Genomic DNA, 21,420 nt, shown 5'->3' with positions numbered 1-21,420 from the left:
AGTCACCCTCTAGTCCTTCATCAGTGGTCACAGGACGCTGTTGGCTGGTAATTTTTGGCTTTTAATCCAGCAGTGACACTGCTGTGTCTGATCCACTCAGAGCAGCGCAACCCACACTATTACACCACCACTACGTCGATGTCACTGCGCTGCTGAGAATGACCCACTAACAAAATGGACAATGTGGGAAGAAGCAAAGAGGTTTTGATGTTATGGCTAATCGGTCAGTGTCCGTATGAAAAGCAAAAGTTGCTCACTAGAAACTCTTACTTTCAGGGTAGCCAGAACGTTCCTATACCTTCAAGCCCAAAAGAAAATAGCTCAAAACGCCAAAATGCATGAAAAAAAAAAAACCCTAAAAAGTACATGGAAACAGTTAATGATGATTTAAACTGTTACTTTAACAATAACCTGTTCGGTAGTTCACTGTCATCAATTACGAACAAAACTGACCAAATTATTTATTTAATTAATTTTTTAAAAGCCCACCAAAGCCATGCCTAATCTAGTACACTGTGATTTGACATGCGTCAGCTTTACTACATCCAAAGCTGCCCTCAAAGAAGTGCAATACAGTCACCACCCAATACCTACTGTAACAAACAATATATTCCATTATATAACGAACCATTCATTAAATGGCATCAGGGGCTGATGATTGAATTGAATAATATTTATTTATATATTTAATATATATTTACTAATTACATACATACATACATACATACATACATACTTATTAATACACATACACACACACATACATATATACATATACATATATATACACACACACATATATATATATATATATATATATATATATATATATATATATATATATATATATAAACAAAATTCACACACACACACACACACACACACACACACACACACACACACACACACACACAGTGTACTGTATAAAACTAGCTTGAGGGACCCTGAACTTGAGGGTCCCTAAGGCTGCTACTCTTAGCTCCTTTCTTCTGAAGATGCCATATTTTTCTGATTAGATGGAAGATGATTGCCCAGCTCCCGATCAGCACCATTACCAGTGCCACCCATGCTCCTGTGTACTCATTGCACTTGGATCCAACTGGCAATGGCTGTTTGTCTGAAACACAAAAAACATTCTCAACATAGGACATACTTCTCATTCCCCTACATTGCCACATACTAACCGCATGAGCTCCATTTACCATCCACTGGATAGGTGGCCACCCTCTACCCCAATCATGAGGACCACTGCTGACCATATATTACTTGGGTGGTGGACCATTCTTAGCTCAAAAGTGACACTGACATGGTAGAGAGTATGTTGCTGGTCCACGTGTTGCAGAAGTTTTTACAGATGTCAGGCCCAAGTCAGGTCAAAAGTGGTCCACCCCCAAAACATTCTGTGGTCAGAAACTACCCATTGAAAGCCTAGAGGATAGCTAACAAACCCTACCTAACTGTACACCAGCAAGGTGAAGCTGCAAGGGAATGGTTTTTAATAAAGTGGCAGATAAGTGTGCTTCAACATTCTGACTAAGCAATACATTTTGGTCCAGTTTCCCAGATTAAGCCTACGTCTATTAAATTCTTGAATTTCCAATAGTAAATCATTAATCCATGTTGGGGAAACTGGCCCCCAAGGCTACAGGAAAGTAATTAAGCTCTCTGGGCAAAAAATTGTCACCTTGCATGTTTAAGGTGATAGTAACTTCAGGCTTGTTGCACGAAGATCATCAGGTGATAAATACGTGTGAGGTGAGCAACAGAATTCATAGATTGAGAAAAGGTGGTACTGTGTAGTGAAAGTCTTGTTTGAAGTATATAAAATGGGCTGCAAAATCAGATGTTAATGATTGGCAAAAAAGAAGGATTGCATTTATGTGTGTCAAAGACCATAGTGTGAAGGAAGTAGCTGAATTTGCAGGTATATCGAAGCGTACAGTCATTTTGGGTCAACCAGCAGCGGCAAAAATCTACAATCTACTGGAAATTATCGTCAGAACTGTGGCAGAGAGATGAAACTGTCAAGCAGAGGCCACCAGCATGTAGCTCAATCCAGAAATTTGAATCGCAGCTGTTATCCGTGCTAGTGGAGGTATAAAGTCTTAATTACAGATGACAATTTTTTTTTGGTCCAAAGAGCTTATTTTGATCAGCCTACTTTTATATGTAATTGTCAAACAATGTGTTTCTGAGAAAAAATGGTGGAGCCAGGAGACAATGGTCATGATTTACATGCATGCTAAAAGAAGACAGATGAATAAACAACAGTCTATTTCAGTGGTTCTCAATTCTGGGGTTGGATTACCTGTATCTGTTTCCTCTGCACCCAGCACATGATGTCATACAGGATCTAAACAACAAGCCCTTCCCAAGGTGAACTGGATGTGTTAGGACACGCAGGGCAGTGGTACCCCAGGACAAGAATTGAGAACCACCGAGAGACAGGCCATGTGTTATGTAATACATAACATAAAACCTACCTTGTACTGTGACATTGTAAGTACTGATAATTTCTTTATTCTTGGTATCCTTGATGATATAAGTCCCATGATCAGAGGCCATCATTTCTTTCAGATGAAGAGCACAGTCCAGTGACACTCTCTCTTTGTAGTCAGCATTGCACTGAAGGGAACGACCCTCCACCGTGCAGATCTGCTGGCTGGGTGAACCATCTGAGCCCTTGCTGTTGTAAATCACTTCCACAGGCTCTCTTACAGGCAGATCCAGAACAAGGGCTTTGTTGGGCTTCATCTGAATAGACAAACCCTGTGCTGAAAAGAAAGTAATTAATTACTATATGTTACCACATCTTCAAACCTTGTGCTAAGAGTCAACAGCCATAGGCTCTTCTAACATCTTATAGATTTAATAGAACCATTTCAATTTAACAGTATAACTTCTGTTAAATTACTGAACATAATCCCTCATAACAGCATTTGGCACCTGCCATGATATTTATTGGCATGTTTACGTAGCTGGGTTCAATGTTTACCTCAAACTTTTACATGTAACAGTTCCACTGAACTTTTCTTAAGCTGCATATGCTACTGGGATTTTTGAAGGGAAGCCATTTAACATATCTGAGACCGTTTGGCAGTGCATGGTCTTTGTTCACCTTTGATAAACTCCAATATTCTAGTGCATCCTGGCATTTTTTACCCATGGATACAGAACAGGTTCTGCATACGCTTTGATAAATGAGGCCCCAGATACTTGTATTCTTTGTAGTCAAACTAGCAAATGTAACTTACACTGAATACGAAGGCTCACGGTGCAGATGTCTCTGCCATCGCAGGCACAGGTGTACCAACCCTTCTTGCCGAAATCAGCTGAAATAATGGTCAGGGAAAGATCTCCGGCGAGGATCTTCTCATGAGACAGCTTGTATCCTCTCTCATTTTTGCAGGTGTCTTGATTATATTCAGCTACAACTTCTTTACTAGCAATGCTAATCCACTGCACTGCACCACTGCACTGTTTTACGCAGGGTAGGGTCGCCGGTTCATAAAGCTTCACTTGTGTAACATCTATAATCAGGGAAACTACTGGAAAAAAGCCTGGATGAAGGAGAAACTTTGAGGAATTGGTATTATACAGATGTCACAATCACACATCAGATATAAATGATGGTTTGAACAGAATCTAGACAATTTTCCTCTTTATCACAAATGTAGTCCCATGTTTGGTGGTTTACGCTTGCTATATAAAAAAACAGACAGCAGTACAGACAAGATTCAGGATTTAATATGGCTGCTACTACTGTTTTTATCAAATGCTAACATGCATTTCGCCTTTTTTAGCAATGCTAACATGCATTTGTCCATTCATGCATGTGTTGGTACCACATAAACAAGCCCATCTGAGATTACTTAACCATTTGCATAGGTTCAAGGCAAGTATGTGATGATTTAGGGATGTACCGTAGTTTGCAGTGCTAACCTGCTAGCTACATTAGCCTTGAAGCTAAAAGAAGCACACTTTGGACACCAAAAATATCCTGATCACATCTGAGGTAAGGAGAAAATTGTCAGATTTATGGCTAACCCACAAATAATTGTTTTTTTTCTCAATTAAAATTACTGCTGTTTTCCATCTATCCAAAAAACAATATATTTGAAGCTTACCAAGAAAAAGTACGCTATGGATTGTCATCTCCATAGTGGCATCTAGAAGACAAAGGCAATAGTTAATATTATTCAGTGACACAAACCCAACATCAATGTGCACACTAGATGCTTAATTAATCTACTCATAAAAGATCATGGCTGCTAACTGTCAGTTTATGTCAAGTGACTTACCATTGGGGATCAGACCAATATAAATGTTAAATAGGACTAAACAGAGGCCTAAATAGTTGACAAAGGGTGCACTAGTGAACCTCTAAACAACAGCTTTGGAACTGTAATTTCCAACCTTGATGTTAATCATGGATTTATGTTGTTGTGAACAGACCACTTATGGTAACATTATCAACTAGGGTTACACTGTCCTTATTTTATGCTGGAGGCCTATTAAGACAAGTGTGGGCACTGAAAAGTGGTAAACAAGGTATTAATAGGATAAATCAAATAAATAAGTATTCCAAATCAGCTTTCCCTAAAAGACATTTTAAAAACACACACACACCAACTGGCCACTTCATTAAGTCCTTGTTTTTACACTCATTGTCCATTTATCAGCTCCACTTACCATATAGGAGCACTATGTAGTTCTACAACTACAGACTGAAGTCCATCCGCCCCTAGGCTGACACCAATGTAGCTAAAGGGCGAAGACCACTTTTTCACAATTTCTGCGAAATTAAAGGTTTTACTTGTCAACAAAGTCATTCAGAGTGGTTTGGTGTGAAGTGCTCTGCTCTAGAGAAACTAAAGATAGGGCTGCCCACCGCCCCGGGCAAGTGTGCTCACTGGCCCCTAGTGTGTGTGTATTCACTAGTGTGTATGTGGTGTTTCACTTCACGGATGGGTTAAATGCGGAGGTGGAATTTCCCCATTTGTGGGATTAAAAAAGTATCAATTAACTTATTACCTGAAATGGTTATGAATACCTAATGTCTGGGACATTGTTTTATGATAGTTTTAAAATGAGATGTTAGTCTTAAACCTATATTTCTAAATCAATTCATAGTGGAGCAGTACATGCAGAGTGTTGTGAGAAGTGGTGGACAGGAACTAGGTAAATGTAATTCGTTACTTAAGTACTTTTTTTGTTTATCTGTACTTTACTGAAGTTTTTCAATTTTGGGCAACTTTTTCAAATATCTTACTTTTTACTCCACTACATTGTGAAATCTGTCGTTCCTTTTGGCTTTTGTGTGTATAAAACGTAACATCAAAACAAAAGAAGCGCAAAGCAAGAACACCAAGAACACCAAGAACGCACAGCGGTCACTTTGTTTAGAGCTTGTTTTGACCTGTTGGTCATAACAACTCCGTGCAAGCACACGGTTCAACGTTGATGCAGCAGGGTAACATTTTGGGACCGTCTATTCAACATAAATGATGAACTAACCTAACTTTGTGTAAATAGAGCACAATATAGAAATATGTCCACATCTGCAGTCGTGACTGACGCGGCTTATTTCTGAATTTCTACAAACACCATTTCATTTTATAGTAAATGAGTTTGGGCTGGTTTATGTTTATGAACAGACGCCTACAGATCAACATAGTAAAGGAGCTCATCTGTGATCCTGAGTTTAAAGCCAGTTTTTATTAAACTTAAACTTGGAACTAAGTTGTAAATAAATCTGAAACTGAAACTTTGCTTGTGTGTAAAAAGTGATTTCAGAGCCACTCGGTTCTCCCTGATGGAAACTGTTTACCTTCAGTGTTTTGTGCTTATGATCATTTTATTAGACGTCACACTGGAGGATTTCCACCTAAAATTGCAGCGAGTCTTGTTAAAACATGGTAATAATACATTAGAGCTATAATTAATCTTTGAGTACTTTTAAAACTGTGGAGTAACGTTTCCACAGAGGCGCACACGAAGGCGTGACCTTGTCCCAAACATTGCGGAGGGTGATCACGATGCCCTCCTCAGTAACGGTGGGCAGACGAAAACGGTAAAAGACAGACCGTAGAAAAGGTAGAAAGGCACGTACAAACCCTTAAACTCGGATTTTTCATGAAGCAGGGCAATAAACAAGCAAACTAAACAATAAACAGGACCTAAAGCAGTTATTAGACACTGCTAGGAGGCTGAGTGATTGTTGCTTATTCGTCCGTTTGAGTTGTTTGAAATGACTGATTAGCCAAGTAAGTTAGCTAACTAGCTAGCTAACTAACTCCGAAAAAAATGAGTTTTTACTGACAAACAAACGCTGAACACAAACCAGACGGCGAAACCGAACCACCCCCAGGCTGGCAGGTGGCTGGGTGGGGTGGCAGGGTCGAGCTTTTGCCCATTTCTCCCTGACAGGACCGGAGCTCGTGGGAGCCTCTGGTCTCTCTGAGCCGGTGTGTTTTGAACTCGACCCGACTCGCTAACGGCGACGAGGCTCGTCTGGTCCCGCTTCGCTAACGCAGAGCCAACGTTCAAGATAATAAACGTACTCACTCCTCGACCCCCAGCCCTTATTCGCGCGCGCTGCACTCCCGCGCGGGCAACCTGAAGTGCCGGAGCTCGCGAGGCGAATCCCCTCCTTCCCGATGCACATGCCGGTAGCTGCTTACGAAACTATGCAAAACTGTATGACGTCCTTATAGGTCACAAAGGCCCTTACCTTCACTCTTAACGTCTGTAAGTCATATATTTTTATTTATTTATTATTATTATTTTTTATTAAAAGAAGCACTGCAAATATATCTGAAACATAACCATGGACTATAACATTACATTACATTACATTTAGCAGACGCTTTTATCCAAAGCGACTTACAAATAATGTGGTACATACAACAAATTAATTACATATATTGTAATATATAACAATGAGTTAACAGTCAAAATGGCAACATGAGAGGCTGGTACAGTTTTGCCGGTAAGTAGCCTTACAGTTAGAGTATCAACAAAACCATCAGTCACAAATAGGCACTTTTTAAGAAGAGTGACTAACCCATACCACTCAAAAAAAATTCTTTGAACGAACTTGATTTAATCATGGACAGTGGTTCCACACAATGGAATTGTATTTTTTCAACATGAAAATATCTTTTCAACTCTACAAAAAAAAACTGGAGTGAAAGAAACACAATTGAATTTTGACAATCCAACTCAAAGTAGTAATGTTTGCCTAATCCAATTAAAGCACTTTAAAGTAATTTATATAAGTAAGGTTCAATGAACAAACAGATTTTTATTATGTTTAATTAGATTTACTTGTGTTTATCCAACTCAAAGCATTTTCTTTAGATCTACGTAATGTGATTGTGGACAGTGGTTCCATCTAATTGAATTATGTTACCTCAACACAAAATTTAAAAATTCAAACCACATTACAGTTTAAGCATGTGATAAGCCTTAATGGTGTGGTGGTGCTGAAAAATAAACAGAGCACATGTGTAACAAAATGTACAAATCTGTATTTAGAAAAATAAACATACAGAAAGTACAATACTTAAATGTACAACTTAAATGCAGTACAATTTTTAAATCACCTGCTGTAAAAGTGAACACAAAGTGCAGTTTATAAAGTGCAATTATCCATACTGTAAATGCAACACTTACAGAATTTGTAGTACGTCCAATGTCTCTGTACAACATTTAACATATTAAAACTTTGAATCTGCCAAATCCAAATCTACCAAACTGCATACAAGTATTATCAAGAGATTATGAAAAATGTGCATTTATTAATGCTAAACATTTCTTTGTTATATGTTTATACATCATGTATAAATGCATATATATATATATATATATATAGCACACATTGTACTGTATAAAACTAGCTTGAGGGACCCTGAGCTTGAGGGTCCCTAAGGCTGCTACTTTTAGCTCCTTTCTTTTGAAGATGCCCTATTTTTCTGATTAGATGGAAGATGATTGCCCAGCTCCCAATCAGCACCATTACCAGTGCCACCCATGCTCCTGTGTGCTCGTTGCGCTTGGATCCAACTGGCAATGGCTGCTTGTCTGAAACACAAAAAACATTCTCAACATAGGACATATTCTCATTTCCCTATATTGCCACATACTAACCGCATGAGCTCTATTTACCATCCACTGGATAGGTGGCCACCCTCTACCCCAATCATGAGGACCACTGCTGACCATATATTATTTGGGTACTGTGTAGTGAAAGTCTTGTTTGAAGTATATAAAATGGGCTGCAAAATCAGATGTTAATGATTGGCAATAAAGAAGGATTGCATTTAGGCGTGCCAAAGACCATAGTGTGAAGGAAGTAGCTGAATTTGCAGGTATATCGAAGCGTACAGTCATTTTGGGTCAACCAGCAGCGGCAAAAATCTACAATCTACTGGAAATTATCGTCAGAACTGTGGCAGAGAGATGAAACTGTCAAGCAGAGGCCACCAGCATGTCGCTCAATCCAGAAACTTGAATCACATCCAGAAACTTGAATCGCAGCTGTTATCCGTGCTAGTGGAGGTATAAAGTCTTAATTACAGATGACAATTTTTTTTTTGGTCCAAAGAGCTTATTTTGATCAGTCTACTTTTATATGTAATTGTCAATCAATGTGTTTCTGAGAAAAAATGGTGCAGCCAGGAGACGATGGTCATGATTTACATGCATGCTAAAAGAAGACAGATGAATAAACAACAGTCTATTTCAGTGGTTCTCAATTCTGTGGTTGGATTACCTGTATCTGTTTCCTCTGCACCCAGCACATGATGTCATACAGGATCTAAACAACAAGCCCTTCCCAAGGTGAACTGGATGTGTTAGAACACGCAGGGCAGTGGTACCCCAGGACAAGAACTGAGAACCACCGAGAGACAGGCCATGTGTTGTTATGTAATACATAACATAAAACCTACCTTGTACTGTGACATTGTAAGTACTGATAATTTCTTTGTTCTTGGTATCCTTGATGATATAAGTCCCATGATCAGAGGCCATCATTTCTTTCAGATGAAGAGCACAGTCCAGTGACACTCTCTCTTTGTAGTCAGCATTGCACTGAAGGGAACGACCCTCCACCGTGCAGATCTGCTGGCTGGGTGAACCATCTGAGCCCTTGCTGTTGTAAATCACTTCCACAGGCTCTCTTACAGGCAGATCCAGAACAAGGGCTTTGTTGGGCTTCATCTGAATAGACAAACCCTGTGCTGAAAAGAAAGTAATTAATTACTATATGTTACCACATCTTCAAACCTTGTGCTAAGAGTCAACAGCCATAGGCTCTAACATCTTATAGATTTAATAGAACCATTTCAATTTAACAGTATAACTTCTGTTAAATTACTGAACATAATCCCCTCATAACAGCATTTGGCATCTGCCATGATATTTAATGGCATGTTTACGTAGCTGGGTTCAATGTTTACCTCAAACTTTTACATGTAACAGTTCCACTGAACTTTTCTTAAGCTGCATATGCTACTGGGATTTTTGAAGGGAAGCCATTTAACATATTTGAGACCGTTTGGCAGTGCATGGTCTTTGTTCACCTTTGATAAACTCCAATATTCTAGTGCATCCTGGCAGTTTTTACCCATGGATACAGAACAGGTTCTGCATACGCTTTGATAAATGAGGCCCCAGATACTTGTATTCTTTGTAGTCAAACTAGCAAATGTAACTTACACTGAATACGAAGGCTCACGGTGCAGATGTCTCTGCCATTGCAGGCACAGGTGTACCAACCCTTCTTGCCGAAATCAGCTGAAATAATGGTGAGGGAAAGATCTCCGGCGAGGATCTTCTCATGAGACAGCTTGTATCCTCTCTCATGTTTGCAGGTGTCTTGATTATATTCAGCTACAACTTCTTTACTAGCAATGCTAGTCCACTGCACTGCACCACTGCACTGTTTTACGCAGGGTAGGGTCGCCGGTTCATAAAGCTTCACTTGTGTAACATCTATAATCAGGGAAACTACTGGAAAAAAGCCTGGATGAAGGAGAAACATTGAGGAATTGCTATTATACAGATGTCACAATCACAGATCAGATATAAATGATGGTTTGCACAGAATCTGGACAATTTTCCTCTTTATCACAAATGTAGTCCCACGTTTGGTGGTTTAAGTTTGCTATATAAAAAAACAGACAGCAGTACAGACAAGATTCAGGATTTAATATGGCTGCTACTACTGTTTTTAGCAAATGCTAACATGCATTTCGCCTTTTTTAGGAATGTTAACATGCATTTGTCCATTCATGCATGTGTTGGTACCACATAAACAAGCCCATCTGAGATTACTTAACCATTTGACATGGTTCAAGGCAAATATGTGATGATTTAGGGATGTACCGTAGTTTGCAGTGCTAACCTGCTAGCTACATTAGCCTTGAAGCTAAAAGAAGCACACTTTGGACACCAAAAATGTCCTGATCACATCTGAGGTAAGGAGAAAATTGTCAGATTTATGGCTAACCCACAAATAATTGTTTTTTTTTCTCAATTAAAATTACTGCTGTTTTCCATCTATCCAAACAACAATATATTTGAAGCTTACCAAGAAAAAGTACGCTATGGATTGTCATCTCCATAGTGGCGTCTAGAAGACAAAGGCAATAGTTAATATTATTCAGTGACACAAACCCAACATCAATGTGCACACTAGATGCTTAATTTATCTACTCATAAATGATCATGGCTGCTAACTGTCAGTTTACGTCAAGTGACTTACCATTGGGGATCAGACCAATATAAATGTTAAATAGGACTAAACAGAGGCCTAAATAGTTGACAAAGGGTGCACTAGTGAACCTCTAAACTAAATATAAGTGTACATGTTCATGTGATCTTGACGAACTATCTAAACTGTACTGAACTGTACTGTGTGGTAAACACTAGATGTCAGTATAGCACATTTAAAGCATTATAGGCATTCACAGTCAAGTGTTTGGAGTCAAGGAGTTGTGCACCCTCTGAACAAATAATCAAAGAAAGACCAGGGGCTGTGTTCACAAAAGGCACAAAAATGTGCCTACATACTTAAGAAAAAACATAAATGATCATTCTTCAACAAAACATTGAACAGAACAGAATTTTCTACATTTATTCTTAACTTTTCTCTTGAGAAGACTTATAAAAGGAAATACTCTTGGAATACAAGGCTGGCTGGACTGGATGCTTCAGGAATGTTACACCACGGTTAGCTTGAATGAAGCTACACTGCAACTACCAAGCTGTCTGGACTGGCCTCATGGCTGACTCTACACCTCAACTACAGTGCTGCCTGCTACACTGCAACCACAAGGCTGTCTAGAATGGCTTCTTGAGTGACACTACACCTCAACAACAAAGCTGTGCTGCGTCGCCCAAAGACCAGCCTCTTGGGTGATTTTAAACTACAGTTACAAGGCTGTCTGGACTGGCCACTTGAGTGATGCTACACCACAGCAACAGAGCTGTCTGAAGTGACTTCTTGAATACCCCTACACTGCAGCTACAAGGCTGCCTGGACTGGTTGCTTGAGTGGCGCCACATCACAGTTACAAGGCTGTCTGGACTGGCCACTTGAGTGATGCTACACCACAGCAACAGAGCTGTCTGAAGTGGCTTCTTGAATACCCCTACACTGCAGCTACAAGGCTGCCTGGACTGGTTGCTTGAGTGGCGCCACATCACAGCTACAAGGCTGCCTGGACTGGCCACTTGAGTGATGCTACACCGCAGCAACAGAGCTGTCTAAAGTCGCTTCTTGAATAACCCTACACTGCAGTTACAAGGCTGCCTTGACCCGCCACTTGAGTGATGCTACATCACAGCTACAAGGCTGCCTGGACTGGCCACTTGATTGATGCCACACCGCAGTGACAAGGCTGGCTGGACCAGCTGCTTGAGTGATGCTACATCACAGCTACAAGGCTGCCTAGACTGGCTGCTTGATTGATGCCACACCGCAGCAAGAAGGCTTTCTGGACCGGCTGCTTGAGTGATGCCACATCAGAGCTACAAGGCTGCCTGGACTGGCCTCTTCATTGATGCCACACTGCAGCAAGAAGGCTCTCTGGACCGGCTCTTGAGTGATGCCACATCACAGCTACAAGGCTGCCTGGACTGGCCTCTTGATTGATGCCATACCGCAGCTAGAAGGCTCTCTGGACCGACTCTTGAATAATGCTAAGCTGCAGTCTAAAGCAACTTCTTGAGTGAGGTTACACTGCAGCTACAAGGCTGCCCGGACTGACCTCTTGACTGATCCCACTCTGCAGCTAAAAGGCTGCCTGGACTGACCGCTTGAATGATGCTACACGGCTGCAAGGCTGTCTGGACTGGCCGCTTGATTGATGCCGCACCGCAGCGACAAGGCTGGCTGGACCAACTGCTTGAGTGATGCTAAGCCACAGCAACAGAGCTGTCTAAAGCAACTTCTTGAGTGATGCTACACTGCAGCTACAAGGCAGCCTGTATCTTGTTGAAAATGTAATCAAGTCTTTTTTGAGAAAATATTTGACAACTTAAGTGTATCTATGAGAATTGAAGCATGGCTACAGGGCCATTTGATGTCTAGATCAGCCACTTTGCATGTGACACTACACCACAGCTACATGGCTGCCTAATGTAGCTACTTGAGTGATGCTACACTGGAGCTATGAGGCTGCATAGACAGGACACTTGCGCATTATGCTATACCACAGCTAATAGGCTGCCTATACTGGCTTCTTGAATGATGCTACATTGCAGCTACAAAGCTACACTACAACATGGCTGCCTGGACTGGCCACTTGAGTAACACAACACTGCAGCTATGAGGCTTTTTGAACCAACCGCTTGAGTGACACTACAGCACAGCTATGAGGCTGACTGGTCTAGCCACTAAAGTGATGCTACAACACAGCTACAAGGCTGCCCAGAAAGGCCACTTGATTGACGCTACAATACAGCTATGAGGCTGACCGCACTAGCCACTTAAGTGACACTACAACACAGTTACAAGGCTGCCTTGACTGACCACTTGAAAGACACTACAACACAGCTAAAAGGCTGCCTAGAAAGGCCACTTGATTGATGCTACAATATCGGACCGGACTAGCCACTTAAATGATGCTACAACACAGCTACAATGTTGCCTGGACTGCCCACTTCAGTTATGCTGCAACACAGCTACAAGGCTGCCTGGACTAGCCATTTGAGTGACACTACAACACAGCTACAAGGCTGCCTGGACTAGCCACTAGTGTGATGCTACAACACAGCTACAAAGCTGCCTGGACTAACCACTAGAGTGACACTACAACACAGCTACAAGGCCGTCTGGACTAGCCATTAGAGTGACGCTACAACACAGCTACAAGGCTGCCTGGACTAGCCACTTGAGTGACGCTACAACAAAACTATGAGGCTGCCTTGCCTAGCCACTTCAGTAAATGCTACAACACAGTTACAAGCCACTTTGTTTGTGTTGAGTTTCTTTGTAAGTTATTTGCTTATGAAAGCTCTGACTATGTCATTCACTGACTATGCAATTTCTTATGAACAAGTATTTCAAGTATTGTAATGAACATTATCTTAACTGTTCTGTATTTCAATAAATATAATCTGTATAGCATTGTGTTGAATTCTGGGAGAACATTTACAGTACAGGGAGATTATACATTATCAACACCTTATTGTACTGCTACTATAGTATTACAACAATATTGTAATAATACACCAAATTTACACTATCAAGGCCTTGCCAGAGGCCTTGGCTGCATTTAGGTTAAGCATAATTAGACCTTTGACTGGAACCAGATTCTGTGGTCCAGTAAGACTGAAGTAGAGCCAGAAGTTTAAAGCAGATGGTTGATAAGCAATAGCTTCAGAGCTGTTTTGTTTGCAAAGGCCCTGGGAACGTTGCATCAGGGAATCTGTCAACACATTAGAGAGTGAAATCTAGTTGTCCTGCTGGACTGTTGCCACTTTTGTATGTTTCAGAAGAAGTATAATCCAAAACATTCCTTAAAAAATGATTCACTAACCTAATATGCAGGCTTGCGCAAGAGCCACCCAAAAGTTCCTGACCTTAATTGCCAATAAAAATATATGAGGTGAAATGAGGACAAGAGTACAGTGTCAGGTCTGAAGGACTTTGAGGGATGTGGAGATATTCTCCATGCCGATATGGTTTCACTTCCCTTGCTGAATGATTTTCCACCGCATTAAACATTGATGCCTGTTTGGTGGTGCTTTTAACCCAGACAGTGTTGCCACTTAAATAATGGGGACTGACAGATTTATAACCTGCAGGGCAATCCAAGGTGGCTCTAGTATACAAGGAAAGTTCTAAACCGTATGTACAAATGTAGTGAATCAGCCAAGTCATATTTGGGTCTCGAGTTTGCTTAGTTTTACCTACATTAAGAGGCTAATATAGCTAAGAAGTAATTCTCCCATTGCTCCAGTTAGCATTCACACACCTGCTGTCGGGTGTCGAGTTATTAAAGTGATACTTAAATAAATGAAAGATGAAACAATAGTGTCATCTAAACATCCTTACTTGTATCCTAAAGTGGGGCAATGCTAGTCCAAGAATGAGCTGTTCTGGTTTAAAGACTAGGAACCCCTTTCTGACCAGGTCTCTTCAAGGTGGGAGGAAGAGTGTTCAAGTGGGAGGAAGATGCCCCACTGTTAAACAATAGACCTTGTGCCATCACACAGCAAAATACACTGAAAAAAGTCATGAAAATCAATGAGCATTAAACAGAAAACCATATACAAACTAAAACACAGTATTTATTAAAATTTCATTTACTTCATGATGAATAAGCTGGAGGTTAGAGAACCAGCCTTGCAACCGGAAGGTCAGTGGTTTGATCCCATGAGCTGGCAGTACATAAATGAATTGCCCTTGAGCAAGACACCTAACCCCCAACTGCTCTCAGGTGCCATAGATAGGGCTGCACAACGCTCTGGGCAAGTGTATGTCTTCCCTAGTGTCTATATGGTGTTTCACTGCACGGATGGGTCAAAATGCAAAGGTGAAATTTCCCCATTGTGGGACTAATAAGGATCACTTAATCTTAAACTACTAGTTAAACATTCCATATTGCCAACAGATTTTCTGGTTAGTCTACCAGTCTTTAAAAAATTAGCTTCTCTGACTGAAAGGGTGAAGACCGGCACGCATTTTGTGTTGAATAAAGAGAGACTTGCTGCCTTCTTTGCCAAATTTTGTTCAATGACTGAGGTAAGAGATATACTAATGCTAGCTAGCATGTATTTATTAGCCTGTAGATCAGTGTGTAGACTAGCAATCAGGACTGGTTGACACCACTGGGATTCGCAATTGCTGCATAGTGAATAAAAACATGGCCTTGCTGTCGTAACAAAACCTTGCATCTCAATTTTTGGTGTTTTTTAGTTTTTGACATAATTTGAAAATCCCCATTGCTCTTTATATTGTGTACACATTGTATTTCCAAAAAAGTCTGGTTCCATTTACTTACACTAAAAATAAAGTAGGTTTTTTTCTTTTTCCTGTAAACATTTTGGAAACAAGAGGTTTTGTTCTGACAACAGCAATAAACAAAAAGTGAATGGGGCACTGAAGAAGTTTATGGCATTTGCATGACATATTTATAATGCATGCTGGGTATTGTATATTATAAGAACATGCTTTAAACCTATTAAACCAATATGCAGAAAACAGGACACTACATAACACAACAAATAACATATTCAGCAGTAGTTTTAGCTTGGATTGTCCCAGCCTAATCTCAGATTTTACTTATGTGGTTTCTGACAGTGTATAGATCTGACTGATCTATAAACATGGACAAACGTATGGACAAAACTTTAGCTATCTGATAACGATACACATGCTCATTTTATAGATGTTACAAAAGACCAGGTCTCACCATTGTATTAACTCAAGAGCAAACATAATTACAATAGTAATCCCAAAGGTCACTTTGAAACTACTTCAGGCAAGGATTCCAACTCCTTCTTAATCACTTCACCTACAGACTGGGGAACAGTTTGAATATCCGTGTCCTACAGGGATCATTAATGGACATTAGACTGGACTGCGCATTCTAATATCCTGTTACGCAATGTCTGCATGGTTTCTGGCTGTGTGGGTGGTACGCGTAATGGATCTCCCTAGGCTTTGATAAGACTGAAGAGAGATTAGAGGTCAAAGTAAAAGTCTAAGAGGGGGGGGGGCAGGGGTTGTGTGGGCTGTGTGTGTGTGAGCTTCCCGGTGCTAGTGTTGGAGGTTTCGAAGCGGGTGTAGAAGGTGTTGAGGTTGTCCGGTAGGCTGTCTGTGGAGCTGGTGTTGCTGGTGATGGTCCTGTATTCTGTGATGTGTTGTAGGCCTTGCCACATCTGCCTGGAGTCAGCAGTGGAGTAGAAGCCATCCAGTTTCTCTCTGTACTGCCTCTTGGGTCCTGTGATGGCTTTCCTCAGTCTGTACTTCGCAGCTTTGTACTCTGTCTCATTGCCTGATCTGTATGCAAGAGAGCGAGCACGGAGCATGTGTCGTACCTGACTGTTAATCCAGGGCTTCTGGTTGGGAAACCTCTTCACTTGTGTGGTGGGCACAATGTTATCCACACACATGCTGATGTAACCAGACACGTGTTCAGCATATTCCTGAATGCTGACAGAAGAGTCCTCCGTAGTGGCTGCAGCTTTAAACACATCCCAGTCTGTTGTAGCAAAACAGTCCTGCAGTATGCTCTCAGTCTCCGGAGACCATACTTGAACCGTTTTGGTAACCAGATGTGTTTGTTTCAGCCTTTGGTGTGGTCTGAGAGTCCAAAGTGGGGGCGGGGTGCAGCCCTGTATGCACCGCGTACATTACTGTACACGTGATCCAGGATGTTTTTGTCACGAGTTGGAACGTCCACGTGTTGGAAGTATTTCGGAAATACAGTCCGTAAGTTGCACTGGTTGAAATCACCGGCAATGATAAACACGGCATCAGGGTGAGCCGTCTCTAATGCGCTGATGACGTCATGGAGTTTGCTGAGCGCTGCCGCAGAGTTAGCCCGCGGATTAATATATACAGATGTTAAAAATACAGCGCAGAATTCCCTTGGTAAATAATAGGGACGACATTTTAACAGCAGGAACTCCAGGTCTGGTGAGCAGTGCTTATAAATGGTCCATATGTCTCTACACCACGCGTTGTTTACAAACACACACACACCTCCCCCCTTAGCCTTACCGGAGGCTGCCGTGCGATCTCCGCGATGCACAGAGTGAGTCTCTAGCTGGATCGCGCTGTCCGGTACTCTGTCTGAGAGCCAGGTTTCAGTAAAAATTAGAGCGCAGCACTCTCTTGTTTCCCGCTGAGATGTTATCCTAGCTCTCAGCTCGTCCAGCTTGTTCTCCAGTGACTGCACGTTAGCTAGCAAGAGGCTAGGCACTGGTGGTCGGCTAGCGCGAGCCTTTAGCCTAGCATGCAGCCCTCCCCTCTTGCCTCGCTTGCGTCGCCGCCTCTGGAGCGCTCTACTCGGATCAGCGTGCTCACTCGCGGTCGGTAGGTCTGGGTCTTCCTGGTGGTGGTGGTGGCTGCGGGAGCGGACAATGGGTTGTAGCTCCGGTGGAATAAAGCCGCTAAATCCATGCATGTTGTTGTCTTTTGCGATGTCCAGCAGAGTTTGTCTGTCATAGGTTAAGAGTGCCTGGCACTTGTGCACTGTAAAGAGAGCATTAATGCATAGAAAAAGAAGAAAAAGCCGGCATTCTTGAGCAGAGCGAGCAAACACGTCTGCCTCGGGGGGCGCCATGTTGCAAATGGTGGTTGTTAGGAGTTCCATTTTCTCTGGAGGTTTAATAACATTTTAACTCCAGTTTGGAAAAGATCTCTTGGCGTTCTCCCTTCTTATGCAAGTTTATATCACATCTCCTCAAAAAATAATGGGTTACTTTTTCTGATGTATGGCCAAAAGTATGTGGACACTGGACCATCCTTCCTATGACAGCTTGTTGGACATCCTTTCAAAAACCATGGGCATTAATATGGACGTGGCCCCTTTTTGCAGCTATAACAGCCTCCACTCTTTTGGTCAGCCTCCACCTATTTAGTCAAAATAACTTTTAGGAAGTCAGGCACTGATGTTGGACAAGAAGAATAACAAACTATGTTCCAGTTAAACCCGAAGGTGTTCAGGGTTGTGTGCTGACCACAGATGTTCCTCATCAAACCATGTCTTCATGGACCTTTGTGCACAGAGGCACAGTCACTCTGGAACAGGAAATGGCCTCCCCCAAACTAATATCACAAATGTGGAAGAATGGATCAAAACCCCTTAACATCCCAGGCTTATTACATACAAGGGCTTATTATGTAATAATATCAGGGACTTCAATGCAAACTGGTTGAGCTATTCTTAGGTGTAGAAGTGTGTAATAAAACTGTGGGCCTGCCAGTGAACCCATGATCTGATAAGGGATTAGCATTAGCCTTCAGTGAAACTAAGGGGCCTAAACCCTCAAAACAACCTCAGCCCATCTCCACTAAACTTTACTGTTGGCACTATGCATTTGAATTGGTAGTGTTCACCTAGCTTCTGCCAAACCCAGATTCATCCATCAGACTGCCAGATAGTAAAGCATGATTCATCACTTCAGAGATCATGTATCCACTGCTTCAGAGTCCAGTGGCAGTGCACTTTACATCACTCCAGCTGACAACTGGCATTGTGCATAGTGATGTTAGGCTTGTGTGCAGCTGCCTGGCCATAGAAACCCATTGAAGCTCTTTATGCACAGTTCTTAAACTAATGCTGCTTCCAGAAGCATTTTAGAACTCTATAGTGAGTGATGCAACAGAGGATAGGTGATTTTTACGTGTTACATGTTCTTGGTGACCTTCTTTGAGTGGTCTACTGTTTTGTGGCTTAGCTGGTGATAATAGTCACACTTACAGTTGACCTGGACAGATGTAGCAGGGCAGAGCTTTCACAAACTGACTTGTGGCATCCTGGGACAGTGCAACCTTTAAAGTCACTGAGCTCTTCAATGCAACCAATTCTACTGCTAATGCTTGTCTCTGAAGATTGTATGGTTGTGTGCTTGATTTCATACACCTTTCAGCAATGGTCTGTACTCAAAAAGTAGGAGGGTGTCCACATACTTGTGTGTGTGTGTGTGTGTGTGTGTGTATTTGGATATTGATACACTCACAGGCATTCAAACAGCTATTACATTGAACTACAGACGGTGTGTATTGTGTCAAGAGCATTTACCTTATTTTACATAAAATGTCAAGATCAGATCAACAGCATTACAGAGCATATTAAAGAACAGATCTCTGAGGTTGAAAAGAGACAAAGAAAGCTTCTTGTTCACAGTTGAAGTAGTGGAGAGTAACATAAACCTCTCAGTATGGCTGTGTACCTTTCAGACAGCACTATGGGTAATGCCGAGACTCTGAATATCTTAGACAGCTGCAGGGAAACAACAGCAGCTCTGTGAACACTTCTGCACACATTCTTACCTGTGAGAGACATTTTTATGAAAAGATGAGAAAGAATGTGTGTGTGTGTGTGTGTGTGTGTGTCTCTGTGATGGCTGTGATTTACAAAGTCAAATGCTTTGTGTTTGAGGGTGTGTATTGTTTGTTGTCAAAGCTTATAACATTGTATCTTGATTGATTAGTTAGGTGTATGTTATATACTTTATTATATGTAAATGTTATAAATGTGCTCATACATGTATGTGTATATATGTGTTTGTATATTTACATGTGTGTGCTCTTTTATCTACATCAGCAGAAAAGGCATATAAAATACAGCCGAACAACAGGGAAGGTCACTTCTAGCCATGATAGACTCTTAACCCACTCTAATTAAACCCACACCCCAAGAAAGAATAACACAAATAACACATACTCACACTCTAATGAACAACAACATTAACAATACAAAACAACAACATTTAACATTCCTTTTACCAAGCGGTGTGGGGCCACTGCGCAGCTCTGCATACTATACCTCCAATGTCCTTTCTTGAAACATGGAGTGGGTGGCAGCTGCCACATAGACCTCCTTTTAAGGGTCAGCCATTCTGGCAACGCAACCCATTCTGAACAACGACGCTGAGGTACACGGGGGCAGAACAGGCCTGCTACAGTTGCTTCACAGCAGGGGTTTTGGAAAGTTTAATGTCTTGATCCACACAAGAAATGCCACAGGCCCTCAGCCGCAGGTGCCTCCAGTCCGCTTTTAGGGCCACATCCTTGCCACAGTGGCTCCGAAACGCAATTCGCTCTGGCTGCACCATCCTCCCCTGACCCAGCCAGCCAGCCAAGCTGCAGCTTCATCAGTGTCCTTTCCATGGGGGCGCTGGAGCAGAGAAACAAGAGAGCTCTCTGTCCTCCTTCTGAGCATGGCAGGATCCTTACAGCTCATTTACTTTGATGTTACTTGTTTACTTTGATGTTTTACTTTGAGTGTACTGCTCATGCATGCTGGAGCCCTGACTTACTGCCTTGCCCCTGCTCTAGCCACTATAGCCAGTTTCACTGGTCCCATCACCAAGACCAGTGTTTGCTACCTGAGGTTGAGAAGGGCCCCAGCCATTCTAGGAGATCTAAGCTAAGGTTGCATGTATCCCATATGGGTGTGAGCCAGAACTTGAGTACCTAGCTCAGACCCCCCAGGACAACTATGAACTGCCTTCTCCCCCTTGGGTGAATCTAGCCACTAGTGACTGATCTTAGCTGAGCATTGGTCACCTTTCAGCAATCTATTGTACCTCTCTTCGTTAATGGAAGCATTCCTAGTCTTAGCAGGGAACTTCATGAGCCTGTATGAATAAGCAAGGAGATTTGTCTGACATTTACACTGCATTTGACCCAGACTCCCCAGCTCTCTGGCTCGCGGCATTGTCTGATCTGATATTGCCTGGAATTGCTTGCCACAGTGTTTCTATGCTGAGGATCTGCCCTCACGACCTCTGCAACAGCTACTTAGAGGCTGGCTAGTACGATGCGCTACACATGCTTTCTCAGCTCCTTTAGTAGCAGCATTTTGTAGCACAAGTGATGGGTGTATGCTGGCTTCTTTTCACCAGGCTCCTGCTGGACTTCCCTGACAAGGTGTTTTTACCACCATCTTCCCTTTCACTGGCATCTCTTCTTCTTTGCAATCTGCCTGTAAGTTCACTGAAGCTCCTTTCTGCACAATCCTATTTCTGACACCAGGTTGGAATCGGTGTAGAAGGAAATCCATTATATCTGCCATGAAAAGTGCTCTTTTATTTATACCAGCAGAAAAGATATATGAAATACAACAGAACAATGAGGAAGGTCACCTTTATCCATGCAACTACAGTCCATGATGGACACCTAAGCCACTCTAACTAAACCCACTCCCTTGCACAGTGTAACATAAATAA

General features: G+C 41.8%; 1 protein-coding gene across 1 annotated transcript; it reads right to left on the bottom strand.

Moving 5' to 3' along the window:
* Positions 1 to 869: 869 nt before the first annotated feature.
* On the bottom strand, positions 870 to 10,785 carry LOC119261815. Its single transcript, XM_037531569.1, has 5 exons — positions 10,772 to 10,785; positions 10,598 to 10,639; positions 9,724 to 10,029; positions 8,955 to 9,245; positions 870 to 1,117 (listed from the first exon to the last, which is right to left on the bottom strand). Exons 2-5 carry the CDS (start codon positions 10,629 to 10,631, stop codon positions 930 to 932), a joined length of 819 nt encoding a protein of 272 aa, XP_037387466.1. The 5' UTR covers positions 10,632 to 10,639; positions 10,772 to 10,785; the 3' UTR covers positions 870 to 929.
* Positions 10,786 to 21,420: the final 10,635 nt, after the last annotated feature.

This window comes from Pygocentrus nattereri, chromosome 20, assembly GCF_015220715.1.
Source record: "Pygocentrus nattereri isolate fPygNat1 chromosome 20, fPygNat1.pri, whole genome shotgun sequence".
NCBI classification, from domain to species: Eukaryota; Metazoa; Chordata; class Actinopteri; order Characiformes; family Serrasalmidae; genus Pygocentrus; species Pygocentrus nattereri.
This window is presented reverse-complemented; position numbering and strand designations above follow the sequence as displayed.

Coding starts and splice junctions, on each gene's coding strand:
- LOC119261815 (XM_037531569.1), bottom strand. CDS start 10,631: ATGGAGATGACAATCCATAGCGTACTTTTTCTTG. Junction 10,030..10,597: donor CCATAGCGTACTTTTTCTTG/GTAAGCTTCAAA, acceptor TCCTTCATCCAG/GCTTTTTTCCAGTAGTTTCC. Junction 1,118..8,954: donor TTACAATGTCACAGTACAAG/GTAGGTTTTATG, acceptor TTTGTGTTTCAG/ACAAACAGCCATTGCCAGTT.